Below are 17,897 nucleotides of genomic sequence, written 5' to 3'. Positions count from 1 at the left end.
GATGTGGCTGTGGTGAAGATTAAATAAAAGACAGAGTGGAATGAAAGAATCCTCCAAAGGGTACCAAGGTGAGGGATTGTGCCTCCAAAATACCAGGGAGTGAAATTCGAGAGGAAGACTGAGTGCTACTATCCAGAATGAGACAGACAGTAACTGCCCCCTCCATGAAGAATGCCCTTGCGCCATCCTTCGAAGGTGAAAATGGGTGCTCACTCACTGCCCGCAGGAAACACACTTTCAGATGGGATAAGATGAACTGTTTCTTCACTGGGTCTTTCTGATGAGAGATGCAAGGCAGCTGAGTGTGGGGCATGGCGGGATTAAGTATAGTCTGTGAAATGGAGAAAAATGCTAGCCAGGCCCACAAAAGGGGATTTAGTCCCTACATGTGGCTTCCTCGGCAAAGTAAGCATGTCATCCATGCTGGGTATGGCAAGGGGACAGGGAAAGTCATCTGGAGTGGAAAGCCCCAGTTCCTGCCCTTAGGATCATGCTGTCTAGTTGTAGGTCACATAAATATCTAGTATCTGAAGGACTATCAAGAAAGTCCTACGGGTCTAACATGATTCTTTTCTGCACTAATTTTAATATATTGCCTCTTTTTTGTTCCTTTAAGAAATATTAAGAATTGACTTTTTCCCCTGATCCACCAGCACTGGGAAGACTCTTATTCAGCTGTAGGTTTTTAGTGTGCACCGAGTAAATTCCGATTCATTCTTCCCATCTTCTCACCTCCCACCTCCCCCCTCTCCCCTCCACAAAGCTTGCCTCTTTGAGACACAGCCCTTTTACACACACACAGTCCTAAACACAGACGTCCACCTGGACAAATGCATCCCCACCTTCAGGATAAAGAAGTTCTCAGAACCAGTGTTGAGAGCTCCTTCTCCTCTACCTTTCCCCCCAACCCCTACCAGCTTCTCGTCTCCTTTGATTGTCTCTTCCCCAACAAGCATTTGATTTTCTGCTTGTTGCCTTTTTCAAAATCCTGTCTGAGTGGCTGTCATAGGGAATTGGGGCTGTGAGAGATGTCTTTCCCTGGAATTTTCATGCTAGGAATGGTATTTTAAAACTACAATAAAATAACCGTATTTTAAAAATATCATAGTCAGTCTGTCTATCTATCCCCTTTCAAAAGTAGACCCCTGTTTTGGCTATGTAGTGAAAACAAAAAGTCCTAGTCTAGAGATTCAGCAGGTCTGCTCAGTCACTAAGCAGCCCGGTGGCCTTGGGCAAGTCACAGAGCATCTCCAAGCCTGAAATACAACTGGCATAATTTATTATTATCTGCTTTATCTATAAGAACTACAGAGACATATCCCTCTTCTCTACAGAGTCCTTGATTCTTTTAAGGGACTTAGCCAACTCTAGGCCTCAGTGCCACAAGGCTGCTATTCATAGTAGCAGAGCTGCCCAATCTCTCTGAGCAGGCCTCTGCGTGCCAGGATGCTGGTGTCTGAGCTGATCTCCCTCCTCCCTACCTGAGTCCTTGCCTACTGCACTCCCTTAGCCCAGAGCAAGGGATAGAAGTGGGGGTGGATGGGCTGTAGACTCTGCACCTTCCTCCTAGTGGGCTTGTCTTTGGCCTCTGGCTGCCACAACAGCAGTGTGCAGCCTTTGAGCTGGGTTGGGTTGCACCACGTGCTTATCCTGCCCCTTATGTAACTCCAGGGAGCGCAGAACCTGCAAAGTTAATCCAAGCCCTGTGGCGCGCTCAGAAACCACTCTCCAGCACAAACCACTCTCCACTGCCTGCCCCGCTGAGAATTCGAAAAATGAAATCTTTCTTGGGCGTTTTATGTTTCAGCCATCAAATGCAAAAGCCTAGACGACTTGTTCAGTATGCTCAGGCCTCCTCCGCCTCCCTCCCTCCCTCCCTCCCTCCCTCTCCCTCCTCCAAGGGGATGGCCTCCCCTTCCCCTCTCTCGCCCCTCAGTGGGCTGCACTCAGGCCCTTCCAGCTCTGCCCTTGCACTACCTCTTGTCAACCCTCCTGGTGTGGCCAGGGAAAAGGAGGCTGCATGATGGGAAAAGTGGCATCCCAGCTACTGCTAGTACCAAGACAAGCTACAGACACCGCCAGTGCTTGGCTCTGTGGCTGTGATTCCCCAGCTCTCTGTAAACCTTTCTGTAATGGGGAGGGGGCTGATTCACAGCAATTTTCTACAGAGCAACCAGCTCAGTGCCTTACTACTACCTGTTTGCTGAATTCCCTGGGCCACATCCACTGTTTTTCACAGTACCCCAAGATCTTCCCTTCCTCTCATTCAAAGCTAATCTCTCCTTTTAAGATTCAGCTCAAGGATCCCTTCCTTCTAAGTGCACTGAATTTCCCCTCCCCTGGTCATGCTGCACAATCTCACAGTACAGGTGAAGAAAAGCAGAAGTAGAGGTTCAGATGGCTAAGGAACTTATCCAAGGACACAGCCAATTAGTGACAGAGCCAAGATGAAGGTCCAGAACTCCTACATCCCAGCTTGGTTCACTTTTTGCCTCCCTTTTATTCCAGGGCAAGGAACAGCCTTTGTATACAAGGACTGCACAAGGAACAGCCCCTTCCCCTCCTTGCCTCACTCTTTCTGCCCCTTGCTTCCTAGTCTTATGCAGGGCCTTTGCTTTCCAAATTCAGAGAAAAAAACAGTAATTTTGTTTAAAATTCAATGAGCAACAAGAGCAAACAGAAGGTGACTTCACAAAGTTCTCCAGCCACCTGATGGCAATGGTCTCAATCACCTCCCCCCCACACACCGCCCTCCCCTAACACAGTCTTCAGTTTTCTTGTTCTGTCTTCTTTGCATATCTAGGCCCCTAAGGAAGTCAGCAGGCCATTCACATCTGCCCAAACCTTCTTATCTTTTAATACCTCTTCCAAAAATATCCTCTTCTAATCTGCACTCCATATCCATATAGAAAAATCACCATTCAACCAAGCAAAAATATACTATTTACAGGAGCTAAATGTTCTTATCTGATGCGCCAAGGGCAATATGGGGTTATAAATGAAAGATCTCAAGTGAGGGAAATTTCAGATACATAATTACACCCCTTCCCAATTGAATTCTCTCCTCTGCTGGGCCAAGTAAATGGACAAAGAGAGAAGGTTATTGATGAAGAACAAAAGAAATGAAAAAAAAAAAAAAGGAGAGAAGAGTCAAGGACATCAGAAACTATGGTCCAGTACAGAAAGAGTTAAGAAGGGGGGACAGAGCCTGCCCTAGGGAGAGAAGAAAGAAAAGGAAGGGAAAGGATAGAGCACAGCTTCTGGCTCCAAGTGTAGCTACTCAGAAGCCCAGAAATATCTGGACTTATTCCCCAAAGGTTCAGAGATGTGGCTCTTGGGGTCCTGGATGGGAAATGAGTTCCACAAGTGCACTAGCAAGTTTTTCATATCTCTTAGTAAAGACAGGGAGCTTTGGCTCTGGCAGCAGCATTGGTGGTGCCCTTTTCAATTTATGTGCCACCTCACCATCATCAATACCACCACAATGCCCTTGACCTCCTCCCTCTTGGAATTAAATACATCTTACCCAACGTAAGAGTCTAATTTGAACGTTCAGTACAGTTTCCTTTTCCATTAAAGAAAAGGATTTCTCCCTCCCCTCCTGTTGGAAATGGGCAGGCTGCCTCCCCTTTATATATTCTAGAGCATCAGATCAGGAGAGGGGGAGAAAGGGAGGGTGCAGCCATTTTAAGCTGGTCCAATTTATCCATGGCACTCATATTCATATTCATATTCCCTCTCTCCTATTTTTCTTTCCTCCCTCCCCACCCCACCGGATTTTTCTGCAGCCCCTCCTTCTGGCCCTGGCGGTTCCCCTTCCACACTGCACCATCCTGCAGCCAATCACCCCCACCCTGCTCAGTAATAAGGAGCTGATACTGAGGTGTATCTTTCTGGCATTGCTTGCTTTTAATGTAGGATTTTAGACTGATATTCCGGGAAAAGACTTGAAGTGAGGGGGGGAGACGTCACAGGAGATGAAAGAAAAATCCATCCAAGGAGCCAGTAACATGCGTTGATGTTGGGGCCGGCTGGGAGACATGACTTGAACATGACTGCATAGGGATCCAATTTAGGCAGAGGACTGGCAGGTTATTTACTTGGATTACAGCAATTGCCTTGGTAACATAAATACACAAAGACCTCATGATATATAGAGAGAAGGTAAGTAACTAAATATAGTTTAGCCTCAGTTTTCTCCATTGAAAAAGTAGGGGAATAAATATTTACCTCATAGCACTGTGAAGAAGAGTATGTAAAATAACATAGGTAAAGTACTTAACACTGACCTTGCTGCTGAAGCCCAAAGGGGTAAAGCAGCTTGTCTAAGGTCACAAGTAGTAGAGTCATGATGAGAACTCAGTTCTTTCCAACACCCTTCCTAGGAGGGATGCTTTCCACTCTACTTCCTTCTTTGCCAGTGCTATCTATGGGGACTTCGTGGGGGTGAAAGTGAGGAGGTGGGTTAGGAACTTACTTTCTGCATGTGAATATAGACAGTCTATCCCTTACTACCAGCCTCCAGGGCTCAGGCTTCTGCCTCATCTGCCTTCTCATCATCATCAGGTACTATACCTATGCCATCTCAGACTGATCCATTGCCACTGTAGCACTACCTCTGCTGCCCAATCCTGACACAGTGACTCACTCTCTACCTATCCAGGGCCTCTGCCCTTCAGGAAAGAAGCTTTCTTCTTAATTGACTGAGGGGGAATGGAACATCCCCTTCTCCAAAGCCACTGCCCTCTGTGCCCATGGCGTGCCACACTGGAGGGAGTCTTCTCTCTAAGGTTCCTTGTGATAACTCTCACATACTCTACAGACTCAATATTTCCAGGAGATTTTGCCCTGACACCTCTTTGTGTGTGTATAGAGACTGTGCTAAACACTGGCAGGGCATAAGGTAGCAGGGGACATCCCTAGCACCCAATAAGTGCTCCCTACAAGTTTAAAAATATGAATATAGTACCTTGGTAAGGGGGTAAATTAATGCAAAGGTGTAAATTAGGAAGACCCCGTGAGGAAGGGAGGTGATGGGAAGAAAGGCTTCATCCCAACCTCAGGGCTCAGAGTTGTGACCTGGACTTTCTTGTTGCCAATAAGTGACATCACTAAATCGTTAGTTCAGACACTTCCCTTAAACACAGTACATTACAAGTTAACTGAATCCCTGCCCATCCTCTCTGCCTTTCTGGCTTGGTTTGGGGGTCATCAGTTTGTGGCCATGACCCCCTCCAAGCCTCTGATTCCCTTTACTCCAAACTACTATATCTTAATCTTTTTCATAAGGGTGGGGGAAAGGGGGAACGAATGGACATCGTCAGTATCTTAACTGTGACAAATGCCTCACATGTTACCTCTCCTAAAACTCACAACTACCTCACGACCCAAGCCAGCGTTTTGCCAAGATAAACAGTGACGAAGAGGCAGAGCGGGGATTCGAACCTAGAACAACTCCGAAGTTTGTGTGCTTTGATGTGCCAGGCAGTAGTGGAAGAGGGTAGGGCTCCTTTGCCTTCGCCTCCCTTTCCCTTCAGATCCTCCAGAAAGGAGGCAAGGGGAGAACAGGAGACAGAAGGTCATCTGGCCACTGGCCACGGGCAACCTGTAGCCTGGTCAGCATTTCCCGCGGGACTATGCCGCCCAAAGTGCAAAACGCCATTAGCGACTGTAACGCCACCTGCTGCTGGTGCCGCCCAGTCCGCGGCCGCTATTCTCCGGAGGGTTTTTGCGCTAAGAAAAATGCTCACCAACTGCCCAAGAGGTGTCCTGGGGCCACTGCCAAGCTGCAGATAACCTGGCCAGATCTGGTGACATAGCGGGAGGGCAGATCATTTATAGCCCCCTACTATGTGTCCAGCCAGGGGTCAGTTTCTTTTACGTAGAAAATGTATTGCTTTACAAAATAGTGAGCTCTCCGTTAAAAGAAATCTTCAAGCTAGATTAGAACAGGTTCCGCAAAAAGCTTGTCTGCTGTTTGCAACTCCTTACTTCTTGAACCAATAAAGCCTTCTGTGCCTAACAGTCGTCCGCTCCCTCCCGTAGGGGAGCAACAAGCAAATGGCTGGGGGGAGGGGTCAGAGGTCAAGGCAGTGGCGGGGTGAAGGGGCCAGAGGGAAGGTGCAGGGAGGAGGAGCCTCCAGCGGGGTCTGTAGACCGCCCGCTGAGTCAGGGTCCCCGCGGAGCCCTCGCGCCCGCCGGCTAACTCGTGGAGCTTCAGGTTTTCCCGGGTCCCAAGTGGATTCTGCCTGGACCCAACTCATTCCCTCCCCTTGACTGGGAATGGGAAACATGAGGGCAACACCCAGGTCAAAGGAAAGAGAGCCTCTGTGCACGCCCCGCCTCGTCCGCCCATCCCCCCGCCTGATTCCCCCTCCTCCTCTCGCCCCCCTCTCTTCCGCCCAGAGGGAAGGCGGGGGGCGGGCCGTGTGTATGTATGTATGAATGTACGCGTGTGTGCGCGCGCGCGAGAGAGAGAGTGCGGCACGTTTTGTGTGCGTTCGGTGTGTGGCTGGGTGTGGGGGTGTGTGTGCACGGGGTCATGTTTTAGCCCGAGTGTTTGGTGTTGTGTGTATTTGGTTTGTACTCTGACATGGAACATGTGTTCGTGTGTGCATGCTTGTAGGTTGGATGTTTCTGCCGGATTATAGTGTGACTATGTGGGTGAGGTCTGCATGTGGGTGTGTTTGCTGTTTTTGCCGGATTTGTGGTCGTTCAGTGATGAGTGTATATATGTGGTGAATGGGCAGTGGGTGTATGTGTGTGCTCTCCTTAAAGCTGGAGGTGCATATGTGTGTCTGGTGTGTGTTTGTCCTTAGATCAGGGTGTCAATGTGGATTTACAGGTGGTGTTTGTTGAGATGTGTAATGTGTGCATTCGTTAGCAAGGTGTGTCTATAAGTAAGGTGTGTGTGTTCAAAGGTTTATGTATATGAGGGTGCAGTGTGTCTTTTGGTGTAAAGTGTTCATGTGTGTGGTGTGGTCGCATATGGTCAGCTATGTGCTTGGATGGAGGGCTAGAGACGGAGTGTATCTTGAAGGAGGATCGCCGCGTGGGTGTACGGGTGTGTGTGAGAGTACAAGGTTGTCTAAAAGAACCCAGGTGAACGTGTGAGGTTGGGGATTTGGGAGGAAGGGACTTTGGGTCAGGACTGGAACAAGGAAGGAAGTAGGGGTCCGAGACGAAACAGACAGCGGCGGGGGTGCCCGCTGACCTGATTTCCCTGATGGAGGTATGTCTGCCTGCCCATCTCTGTGCCTACAAGACCTGCTGGGGCAGGGTGTGAACTTACCTGGCTGCTTAGAGGAAAGAAGAGGAGGGCATCGCACATGATTGGCCAGGTAGGGCGCCTAGGGCGCGGTGTAGGGGCTGGTGGGAGTAAATTGTAAAGACTCTTGTTGCCTGACTTGACACCCCACAGGAGATTACCAGTAGGTGCCCAGCTGAGCCCAGCTATTTGCTCAGGGCCTGCTGTTTCACACCTTTTTGTCTTTGTGTGGGCAGATTCAATTGCCTGGAAGTCCTTTCCCCTTGGGCCTTGTAACAAACTCCTACTTATTTTTCTAAGACCTAACATAAGAATCACAAAACTTTCTCTGCTTTTCTGTATCTTTCCCTCCCAACTAAAGGCTCCCTCTTTGAGCCACCACAATTACATTCCTCATACTTCTAATGACATGATTGTAACTGCAATTATTTATCTCACCTTTTAAACTCTGAGGTGCTGTAGAGAAGGTGCTGGTATATAGTGCAAACAATAATTGTAATCATAATAATGTTGTCATTTATCAAGTACTTACTGTGTATCAGGCACTGTGCTAAGTGCTCTAACACCCATTGACTCATCACAATTATCTTGTGGGGCAGATAGAACTATGAATATCGCTATTTTACACTTCTCACATCAGGCTCAGAGTAGTTAAGTAATTTCCCCAAGGTCACACAGAGTGTGGGATTCAGAGTTAGTATTTTAACTCAGGTCTGCCATGCTCCCTAAACCTTTCTTCTATACCAGGTAGCCTCACTAAGAAAGAGACTGATCCTGAATCCCTTGATTTCTGCTGGATGTTGAAGTCTTTATAAAACAGTATCGCTTCCTGACAAATCTTCCTTTGAGTTTACTGACAGCACCAAGAGCACGCAGCATAATTACTTTCTTTGTCTCCCAGACAGCTGATACATTCTCCACCCAATTACCTGCTTTTCTGACTGCCTCAAAGATTTTAATTACTCTAGGCACATGAGCACCTCACCAGCTCCGGTTCTGGGAGCTCTCCTTAGGCTGGTGCTGAAAGAAAGAACTGAAAATGAGCATTTTGTAGCCAGAGGGTCAGGGGAATCTGGTTTGCAGGGGGATGGGGTCAGCATGGAGTAAGGGGATGATTTCATAGCTCCCACTAAATTTGTTTTTATAGCGTCGCTATCAGAAGTTGGTATTTGGTGAATTTCAAGCAGACCAGTCACCTCCATATCAAACTTTATGTACAAAAACATACAGAGCACCCCCTCAGAAAAGACTACTGAGTGGGCCCTATTTCATATTATTCACGGGTGAGGAGGGGGCACTGTGCTTGTTTAATGGAGCTCATGCTGCTCTAATCCCTTCCAAGCAGCCCCATCTGAGAAATCCAAATTAAAACAATACATTGCATTTTGGGGAACACATTTATGGGAGGCATGGTGTCAGCCCAATCTCAGCTAAGGGGCCTCTGGAAGCGCTGGCTCCCAGCTCAGCTCCAGGGAACCTGCCTAGACTGCTGCAAAGAGGTCAGGGGGGTGCATAGAGAGGGACAATTCAACAGTGGTGAGTCACTGCCACTTTTCAGGGGGGAAAAGGAGAAGCACAATTTAAATTGCCACTGTTATTATTGTGCCCTTTCAGCTGGCACAAACGAGCCTGGTGCGTGGATGAAAAGCAGTTGGAACATCCATAAAGCTTCCCCCCAGCTGGGCCTGGGTCAGCACCTCATCCTGGGTGGGCAGGAAAAGCATTGCCTAAAGTATTATGTAGCCAGAAAGTCTTTTTTGAGGGGGGAATGGCAGGGGCTAGAGAGGCCAGTGTAAGTCATGCAGGACACAAACTAGCTGACGCCCCTTGGTTTTTATCTTACTGCACTTAATTCTACACATGGAGCTCATGCAAACTTTGGTTTCTCCAAGCATCTGGGTTCAGGCACTCAGCTTTTCTTCTGCTGTGGGCTGGTCCCACATCTCTTCACTCTCCTCTGAATACACTAGCTTCACTTCTCCTTCCTCACAGCCACTCTTGTGAGCCCTCTCTCTCTTCCTGGAAGGTTCTCTCCTTACCTCTCACCCACGACACACACACACACACCTCTAGACTTCCTGTCTAAATTATGTTGCATAATTTCCACTTGGATTCATGAAGACTGCCTGGTTCACTCCAGCTCAGTGCTCCTGCATGAAAAAAGGAAGGAAAGCTTTAACTTTGAAGAAGCCAAAAGCTCCAGGCTATGGCTCCAAAGATGCAGTCCTGGGCCAGAGGCAATTAACGTAATGGAAAGCCCGCCTTACTCTGCAACCCTCCACCATCTATACAAATGATAGAATAGGAGGAGCTACCAGACCCCTATCAACACTGCCACTATGGGTTAAACACACACACACACACATATGCACTTTCTTCCTTGGAGCTTAAAATCATCACTTTAAGTCTTTCTCTGTCTGGAGTTCAGGAAATGTGTCCTCATAACATGAAGATAATATGAGGAATTGTAAAGGTGTAAAATACTTTAATAACTTCCATTACTGTCCAATATAAAGAGAAAATTGCTTATTTCCACCCTGAAAATAAGAATCTGTAGGGGGCAAAGAACCAAAATATGAATTTTATTGAGGAGACAGATCTTGGTTTCCCCAGGAAAGTAAAACCCTTGGAGATCAAGTCTTTCATCCTTTCCACAGGGGCAGAGAAAGAGCATAGGCTTTGGAGTGAGATAGGCTTGAGTTGGTATCCCAACTTGATCGCTTACTTGCTGTGTGACCTTGGGAAGGTTACTTCACCTCTCTGAGCCTCTGTTTCCTCATCTTTAAAATGGAGATGCTAATGCCTGCCTTAGAATTGCTTAGATGACTGAAGGAGGTAAACTATGGAAAATGTCAACCAAGTGCCTAACATACATAGTAAATGTGTAAAAAGAGTTTAGTTAATTCCCTTCCACATTTTTTTTGTAGTAGTAGTTGTTGTTGTTGTTTGTTTCCTTTCCATGTAGCCCAATGTCTCAACCAGGGTGTCCAGGAAGTGGAGCCGATTGACTAAGCTGCCAATTTCCCTTATTACTGATTTGTCTGACACTCTTGAAATAGTCCCTCTTCTTTTAGGATGGTGTTTTGATCAGCCTAATGCAGCCCTGAAAGAACTGGCCCTTAAGTCCAATTCTCACTCTGCAGTTTCTTCTCACAGTGTTAATGAGTCCGAGGTTTCAGATGTAATACTCCACATAGGAAAGTTTCAAACTGTCTTGCTGTGTCCAGACTTCCCTCTACCTCAACTGCAAACCCAGCCCCAACTCTGTCTCCTGAATATGTGCCTTTGCGCTCAAGAAAATGAAAAAAATGACTATTTCCTAGCTAAGACTGCCCTATAACTTTTTTTGTTTCCCTTCACCTCTACTCTAGAAATTAAGTTCCAAAGCCCACCGCATTTCTAGCAGCACCTAGATAGCACGATAGGGAGAGAGATGGTGATTCTCTGAGCTATGCTATGCAGCACCTAAAATATAACTTCTATTAGTTCTTATTTGATTGTCCCAGTTAAAGAAAAATTAAATCTACCCTTTGCTAAAACTGGTAAAAGGAAGAAGACCCCAATCTGAGCCCCTTTCTCCCTGGTGCTGTTGCCTCCCTCTAGAGACAAAAGCAAGTTACTACAAGCTAAAGCTGCATTTAAGCAGGGAGTGGTAGGGGATGGTTAAGAAGCTGGGGGTGGGGTGGTGGATATAATCCCAGGGAGGGATAAAGAGACTACAGAGTAGAGAAGTATTGAGATTCATGGCAGAAAAAGCTCTGAGAAGCTGGCCTTCAGATGTTTTCAGTCTCTGGAAGATGCCTTCAACTCCTCCCTCTCCTTCACCCTTTCTGTTCCTCCTGCATGCTACTCTCACTGACCCTAGATTCCTCCCTGCAAAATAATCTATAGTGAGTCTCACTGAGGATTTAAGAATTTAGAAAAGCTTCTCCAGCTCCTACCCCTGTCTGCTTCTGAGTAGCTCCTGGAGCCCCCACTTTGAGAAGGAAAATGGGAAGGGTAACAATTAAGGGTCTGCCAAATCATATGACAAAAGGTGGAGCAGGGGGTCAGGATAACTCCATACCACTTAAGTTCCCTTAATAAGCAGGCACCTACTGGCTGCTGGGTGGTTTATTGGGTGCCTATCCTGAGGAAGCTGCGTGGTTTCTGAAAAAGTGTATCTGAGATGTGACAGTAGCTGCCAAGACTCATCAAATGTGCCATCTACCTACATCTTCTGATACAAGTGAGAACAAATGATACTGCCAGAAGGAAACAGAAATTGTTCCCTAATGACTCAGAGCCCCAGCTCTGAGGACACAGGTGGTGTTTGCATTGCATCTTCCAGTTGAAATGTGCACCTTTTCACAGAAAGGAGTCTATAGGTAATCAAATAGATCAAAGACCAGAATTTGGGCCCTGGGCAAGGGATCACTCACAACATCATACTGACCAAATAGTAAACGTCTGCTGTATGTCAGCATAGTGACAGGAGCTTTGCAAGTGTTTATCTTTTAATCTCACTCAGACTCAAAGGAATTGCAATCCTTGATTAGCCACTGTGACAGTAAGCAAGTTACTAAACTTCTCTGAGCTTTTGTCTTTAAAATAGAGATAACAATACTTACCCCAGAGAATTGTTATGGGTAAATGATATACTTCATGTTGGGTGACTGGTATTTGCAAATAGCAAATATTTGAATAAAAAAAATAAAACACATCTTTTGATACCTGAGCCATAGAAGACATTTAATATAATAACATACACAACAATAATAATTATTATTATTATTTAGAAACCAAAAAATATAAGCATAAAATATATCATTTTAAGAGAAGTCAAGTAACTTTCTCACAATAACACTATAAGAGCAGCCCTGGGATTGAAACCAGTTGTGTCTCTTCCCACCCGGCATTAGTGGACATTTCACCGTCATTGGGAAAATCGCTTTTGGCTGGCCCGATCTAGTCGGAACATTTAAACTAAAATTTGAAGGAAAAAAGTACTTGGATTAAACTATGTTGAGCGGGAATCTACATCATTGTATAGGTTATTTGCATATCATAGGTCTTCAATTTGCTTTTTTAAACCTTTTCAAATTATGGAGTATTTAAGAACAAGTTTCGTACAGACTTTAGAAAGCAGAGGAAAATAACTATTATCTCACCACTTTAATAGGATCTTGAACTTTATCTCATTTTTTTAAATCCCATTGCAGTTAAAATCATACCATTTTCCATATTCTTCATACTCTTCATAAGCACCATTTTTATGGTTGTATACTATCTAACAAGTGGCTATGTCATGAGTTTATTTAATCATTCCACTTAGTAGATAGGTGTGAAAAAAAGGAATGATGCCGCTTTTACTATTGCCACAATCACCCTCAGGAACCTGGTGTCCTGCTCTATCAATGCTCGAGATACTTTCAGTCATTTAATATTTGAGCTTGATGAGTGCCTGCTCTACCACTGGTGGTAAGTTTGCAAGATTATTATTTTCTGACAGCTTCCATCACACAGATTCTGCATTTCATCCTCATGGTGGTAAAATGTGGACTAACCTGGGAAACTAAGCTCTAGAACATCACATTATTTTGCTAGGGAGAAATATCTTTTGAAGTGAAAACAAGTAATTCACAAAGGATCTTTGGGAAGTCCTACCATTGGTGAATGAAGTTGTTTGTCTGACACTCTGACCAGGGTAATAAGATGTCTCATTGGCAATCTCTCCCCAGTTCTGGAAAATGATTCTGCTGCAGCACAACCAGGCCTGGCCTCAGCAAATCGATTGGGTCCCATCTCCAAGAAAAGATCAAATTTGTATGTAAAGTGGGCCCTGGGGTCCCTTCAACTTTAGTTTTAGATGCTTTACAGAAGTCCTATTGTTTGAGGCCAAATCCAATGCCAAGAGTGAACTGGGCAGAGAATTTCAAGTGAGTCAATAGTGCTCTTTCCCTGGGAAAGTAGGCCTTTCTGAGCCCCCATTCCTCCAGACCTCAATGATGCCTCTCTCAAATGCCTTTATATGGTTGCCCACTATCTACCGTCATTCTCAAAAAATTCCTCTGACATACTATCTCTTGGGCAAGGGGGACGAGGGTGAAGGAACATTTATAATACCTCCTCCATTTTGCCTAGTCAGTGTCCAGCTACCCCCCACCCACCCACCTCTGACCCCTAAGGATTTCTGAAAGGAATTTGAAGAGAGGCACCAAGGACAATTATAGATCCACAGAATATCAATAGTTACCCACAAATTCACCCTTCACATTATACAGTGTTTCTCAGGGGGAGTGCATTGAAGTGGGCTCTTACCTGGTCATAAAATTATACCCAAAGTTTAATTATTTATTACAAAGTGCTGTTGGTTGACTTAGGAAAGATCATAGATGTACAGAACTGAGCCTAAGGGCCCAGCATCTGGTAAGTACTTTACATAAATTAGCTGCTGTTGTATGAGTAATAGAGCTGGTGTGGACAAGGGTGTGCTGCAGGGTTATGTTGGGAGACAGGTCTCACTAGACTGGAAATGCCACAGTGAATATAAGGTTTTGCACTCAAGTTCAAACACCAACTAAATATAGAATGGACATTCTGAAATGAACTTTGGTTTGGCTTTTTTTTAAACAAAAAAAAGAGTAGCTTTATTTGAAAGTAATTCCAATGTAAATAAAGTCTTTGTGTGAACTGTGAGGCCTGTGCATGGGGTTTGAGAGTGCTACGCGCATATACGATGTAAGCATATTGTGTTGTGGGGGGGGGGAATGTAATGCATGTAAAGTGTGTGTGTGTGTTCATGGTTTTGTATTTAGGCAGGCCTAAGTGTGCTAATGTGTATGTACGGGTGTGTTTATGACTATGTAGTATGTACCTTGGGTATGGTGTGGGCTTCCAAAAGAGGGAAGGTCAGACATCCAGGATGATATTTATAGGGGCACAGCTGGAAATCTTCTTTTGGCCAGGTCACTGGGCATTTATAACTTGGAGCATGTTCAAAGGAGAGAAGCTAGATGTGGGTAGGGGCTTTGCAACCATGTCCCATGTTAAACAGAGGACTGGCCTGGATAAGAACAGGTTTGAGTGGAGGATGGGGGAATGGGGAGGACTGGCACTGTGCCCTAAGAAGAAGGATCATGAAGGTCAGCACCAGGGCCAGTAGCTGGAAGCCCCAGAACATAGATTTGGGTTCAGTTTAAGGAAAAACCTTCTAATTCTAATTGACATTACTATTTATAGATGGGGAGTGAGCTTTCTGGTGTAACACAGACAACCTCCCATACAATTATTCATAAAGGAGCTTCATACCCTTAATAGTACTGGAGGCACATGACAACCTTCTAGTTCAGGCAGGAATAAAATTGTTCCACCTCCCTTTTTCAAATGTAGGGTGTTAGAGCAGTAAGGCCTTAAAAGGTATCTAATAAGTCTCCCTAATTTTTTTGACTCACCTGGATCACATAAATTTTAAAAATATACAAAAGAGAAAATTAAACTCTCTTTGTGTATACAGATCTCTTCCCTTCTCAAAGACTTTGTGGTTGGCTAAGGACTGTACTTGAACTGGCTAAGCATGTGTAGTTTCTTAGCAGGAGGTCAAACTCCTAGGATGGTTCTCAGCAGGGCATTGGAGCTGGCAAGGACTAAAAACAGGTCTCTGCTGAATTAAGTTGCTGGGGCCCCTCCTTTCTCTTCGCCCCCCCCCCCCGCCTGTGAGGGGCAGAGGAAAGAGGAGACAACCCCAGGTTTGGTCTATGGCTGGTGACCAATGACGCACTCTCACCAATATAGATTTTGGAGGTGGAGACTATGGAAAAACAGGTGGCTGTGGGGGCAGGTGGAAGGCTGGAGGGGGTGGGGCTTATCAAGGGGGAGTGAAGGACAGTATGGGTGGGGGTCTTGAGGAATCTCAAAAAGAAAATTACAGTCTCCTGAAATTTTGAGAAAAAATAATCGGTTTCTAAAATGTACTTTGTATAAGCAGTTACAAGGAAAGCGTGAAATGTGACCCACATATTCACACCCATGCTGTGATCTTTGAACACTTATGTCCTCAATTCCGCAGGAATAGGGGAACCAAGCACTGATCTCAAGTACCCAAGGAAAGACCCAGACTAAAGACTCCAAGCCTATGCCAAGGGACCGTTGGGGTAGTGGGTAGTTGGCAGAGCCCAAGCAGACACAGATATGCTGCCAACTTTCTGGGTGACCTTGGGTAGGCCTTTCCCATCTCTGGGCTTCAATGTCACCATCTCTTAAATGAAAGGATTCAGTTCGACGACTCTACGGGGCCCGTGCAGAAAACGTGTGGTTGAAATTGGGACAGGGAGATAAGTTTTAAAGCATAAGGAATCCCCACTTCTCTCTTCGGGGTCCCAGAGACCTGAGTGTCCTGTCAGGAACGTTCATCCTTAGGCTTTTAGGGCCCTTGGGTTGCAGGACGCCGCTCCTGCGTGTCTGGCCCCAAGGATTTGGCTGTCCCTGAGGGCGGCTGAGCCAGGGACTCCGCCCCCGCGCTCGCCCCGAGTCCCGCGGAGCCATTAGCGCGATTGCTCACGATTCCCGGCAAAGCTGGTGATTTATGCGGGGCCTCGACGGGGCATTCCCTTGAGCCAGGAACAATTAGCTAAAAGGCAGCGGGGAAGGAGGCGAGGGGGCAGCGAGCCAAGCTCAGGGCGCCCAACCGGGGCTGCAGCCACCTGCCGCCCCCCAGGCGAGCACCCCAGCCCCCCGACTCGGTGGGCCCCACTCACCACGGCGGGGGCGGGGCTCAAAGGCCGACGCGAAAAGGCAGTCCAGGATCCACGCCATGACCCGCGCTCAGTGCCCTGCAGCTCGCCGCTAACCTCCGTGGCGTCCCCCTCACGGGCCGCCCTAAGTAGCCCCCGGTGACCACGCCCTGAGCCGCACCCTGCACCCAGTTAAGAGTGTCTTGGTCACCGGACACCTCGAACATGTCACGAAGGGGGCAGGGCCTCGGGGGATCCCCCCTCCCGCTGGAGGAGAGGCCGCTTGCCCCGCAGCCCCTTGCCCCACGCAGAGGGAAGCCAAGACACAGCTCCTGTCCCGGGAAACTCTGATTCTGAGGGCAGGACCCTTGTCCAAACCCCAGGGAGCCTAGAGTATGAGGGGAGATGCCATCTCGGTCCTGGTGAGCCCCGAATCTGAGAGGAAGGGAAGGTCCCTGGCCTCTCCCAGCCGCCCTTAATCGGGCACATAAAAGCAGGCCTGTCCCTAGAAGTTGGAAGGCGAGGTGGCGCACCTGTCCTGGGGAGTCTCAGATCTGAGGGCAAGAGTATATCTCAGCACTAGAAAACTGTAGGGTTTTAGCTGATATATTATCTCAGCCCTGAGGAGGCCCAAACTAAGCCGGAAATGGGGTCTTCTCCGAGATCCCTGAATCTGAAGGGGAGGCATCACCTCAGCCCTGCGTAGCTCCAAGTCTGATTTTAAGTCACTGACTGCTCCATCCTAGAGGACCAAGAATGTGAGTAGGAGAAATGATTTTTGCACACCTCCCCCCACCAAGAAACTCAGAACCTGAGAGTAATTTTACTGCCCCTGCCCTGGGAATCCCTTAAGAAAAGGGAGATGCTTTCCTTCCTGGGGACCTTGTTTTGAGCTGGTTGATGACCAACTAAGATAAAATAATGCAGTGTCAAATAGGAAGAAATATGGGGTGCCCCCCGTCATTGCTCCTGTCTTACAGATTCCATTTGCCTATACTTTTGCTCTGGCACTGACGTAGGAGAGCAATCAACATTTATTTTTAGAAAGAATTTGATATTTGGTATTTTCAATGGGAGGTGGTACTGTGTTGGATTTTCTTACACTTCTTTTATGGCTTTGCATTTTTTAATTTTAAATACATACGGAGGCACATGCCACAACCGGTACACTGTTTGGGGCCATGCTCCCCTCCAAATCCTGGGGTAGAAGCAGCCGCCAGTGATGGACCATATTAGCAGTAAGGGCTTATAAAACAAAATGACCCTTTCTCTTCAAGCCCAGGGGCCCAGATTAATCTCTCTCCTGTTTCTCCATTGGTACTTATACAGATGTGACTCCATGCCTTGTTTTTCTCCACCGGGAGAATTGGACTCTTTCGATCAAAACGTTAGTGAGGAGGTAGAAAGAAATATGGAAAATTCTCTTCCAACAGCTACATTGTTGGCAATCATGAGTCCTTTGGGGAGAGCAGTTATTACATTTGCTTTGCTAACCACTGATATTAGCATTAATGCTGCAAAAGGGGTGCATAAAATGGAAAAATAGCCTGTACTTTGCCATGCAATTCTTAGTAAAGCAGAGCTACAGTGAGAGTTTAAAGGCCTTCCACTCATTTTCCTTCCTTTCTGGGAAACATGGTACTTCTCTGCCTTTGCACCAATTTCTAAATCATTTCTAATTTCCTCTGTTTTCTAAAAGCAATCAAAGACAACAAACATTCACCAGACCTGCTCTTTTACCAATTTCTGCTTTTCAAATACTTAGTCATCCAAGCCAAACAAGCCTGACATCTAGAAACGTCCAGTTTCAGGCTATGGATATTGAAATCTCAGCCTTACCTCTTCCCAGGAGCTTATCTAGCACCAGCTTTTGATATAGCCTCAGTGAGTTCCGTTTTTCCCCATTGAACGAGCTGTTG

At 46.5% G+C, this 17,897-nt stretch overlaps 1 protein-coding gene across 1 annotated transcript in view; it reads right to left on the bottom strand.

Annotated features, from left to right (window-relative positions):
- The window catches only part of ARHGAP36 (Rho GTPase activating protein 36), a 30,816-nt gene extending 14,611 nt beyond the window's left edge, over positions 1–16,205 (bottom strand). Inside the window, exon 1 of the mRNA XM_003796946.2 lies at positions 16,003–16,205. Within this exon, the coding sequence (XP_003796994.1) occupies positions 16,003–16,060 (58 nt within the window). The 5' untranslated portion in view covers positions 16,061–16,205. The remainder of the gene's footprint in view (positions 1–16,002) is intronic.
- Between the last annotated feature and the right edge of the window lie 1,692 nt (positions 16,206–17,897).

Source organism: Otolemur garnettii, unplaced genomic scaffold (assembly GCF_000181295.1).
Source record: "Otolemur garnettii isolate 467f Iridium unplaced genomic scaffold, OtoGar3 scaffold00109, whole genome shotgun sequence".
Classification (NCBI taxonomy): domain Eukaryota; kingdom Metazoa; phylum Chordata; class Mammalia; order Primates; family Galagidae; genus Otolemur; species Otolemur garnettii.
Note: the sequence above shows the minus strand (reverse complement) of the source record. Positions and strands in the feature narration are given on the sequence as shown.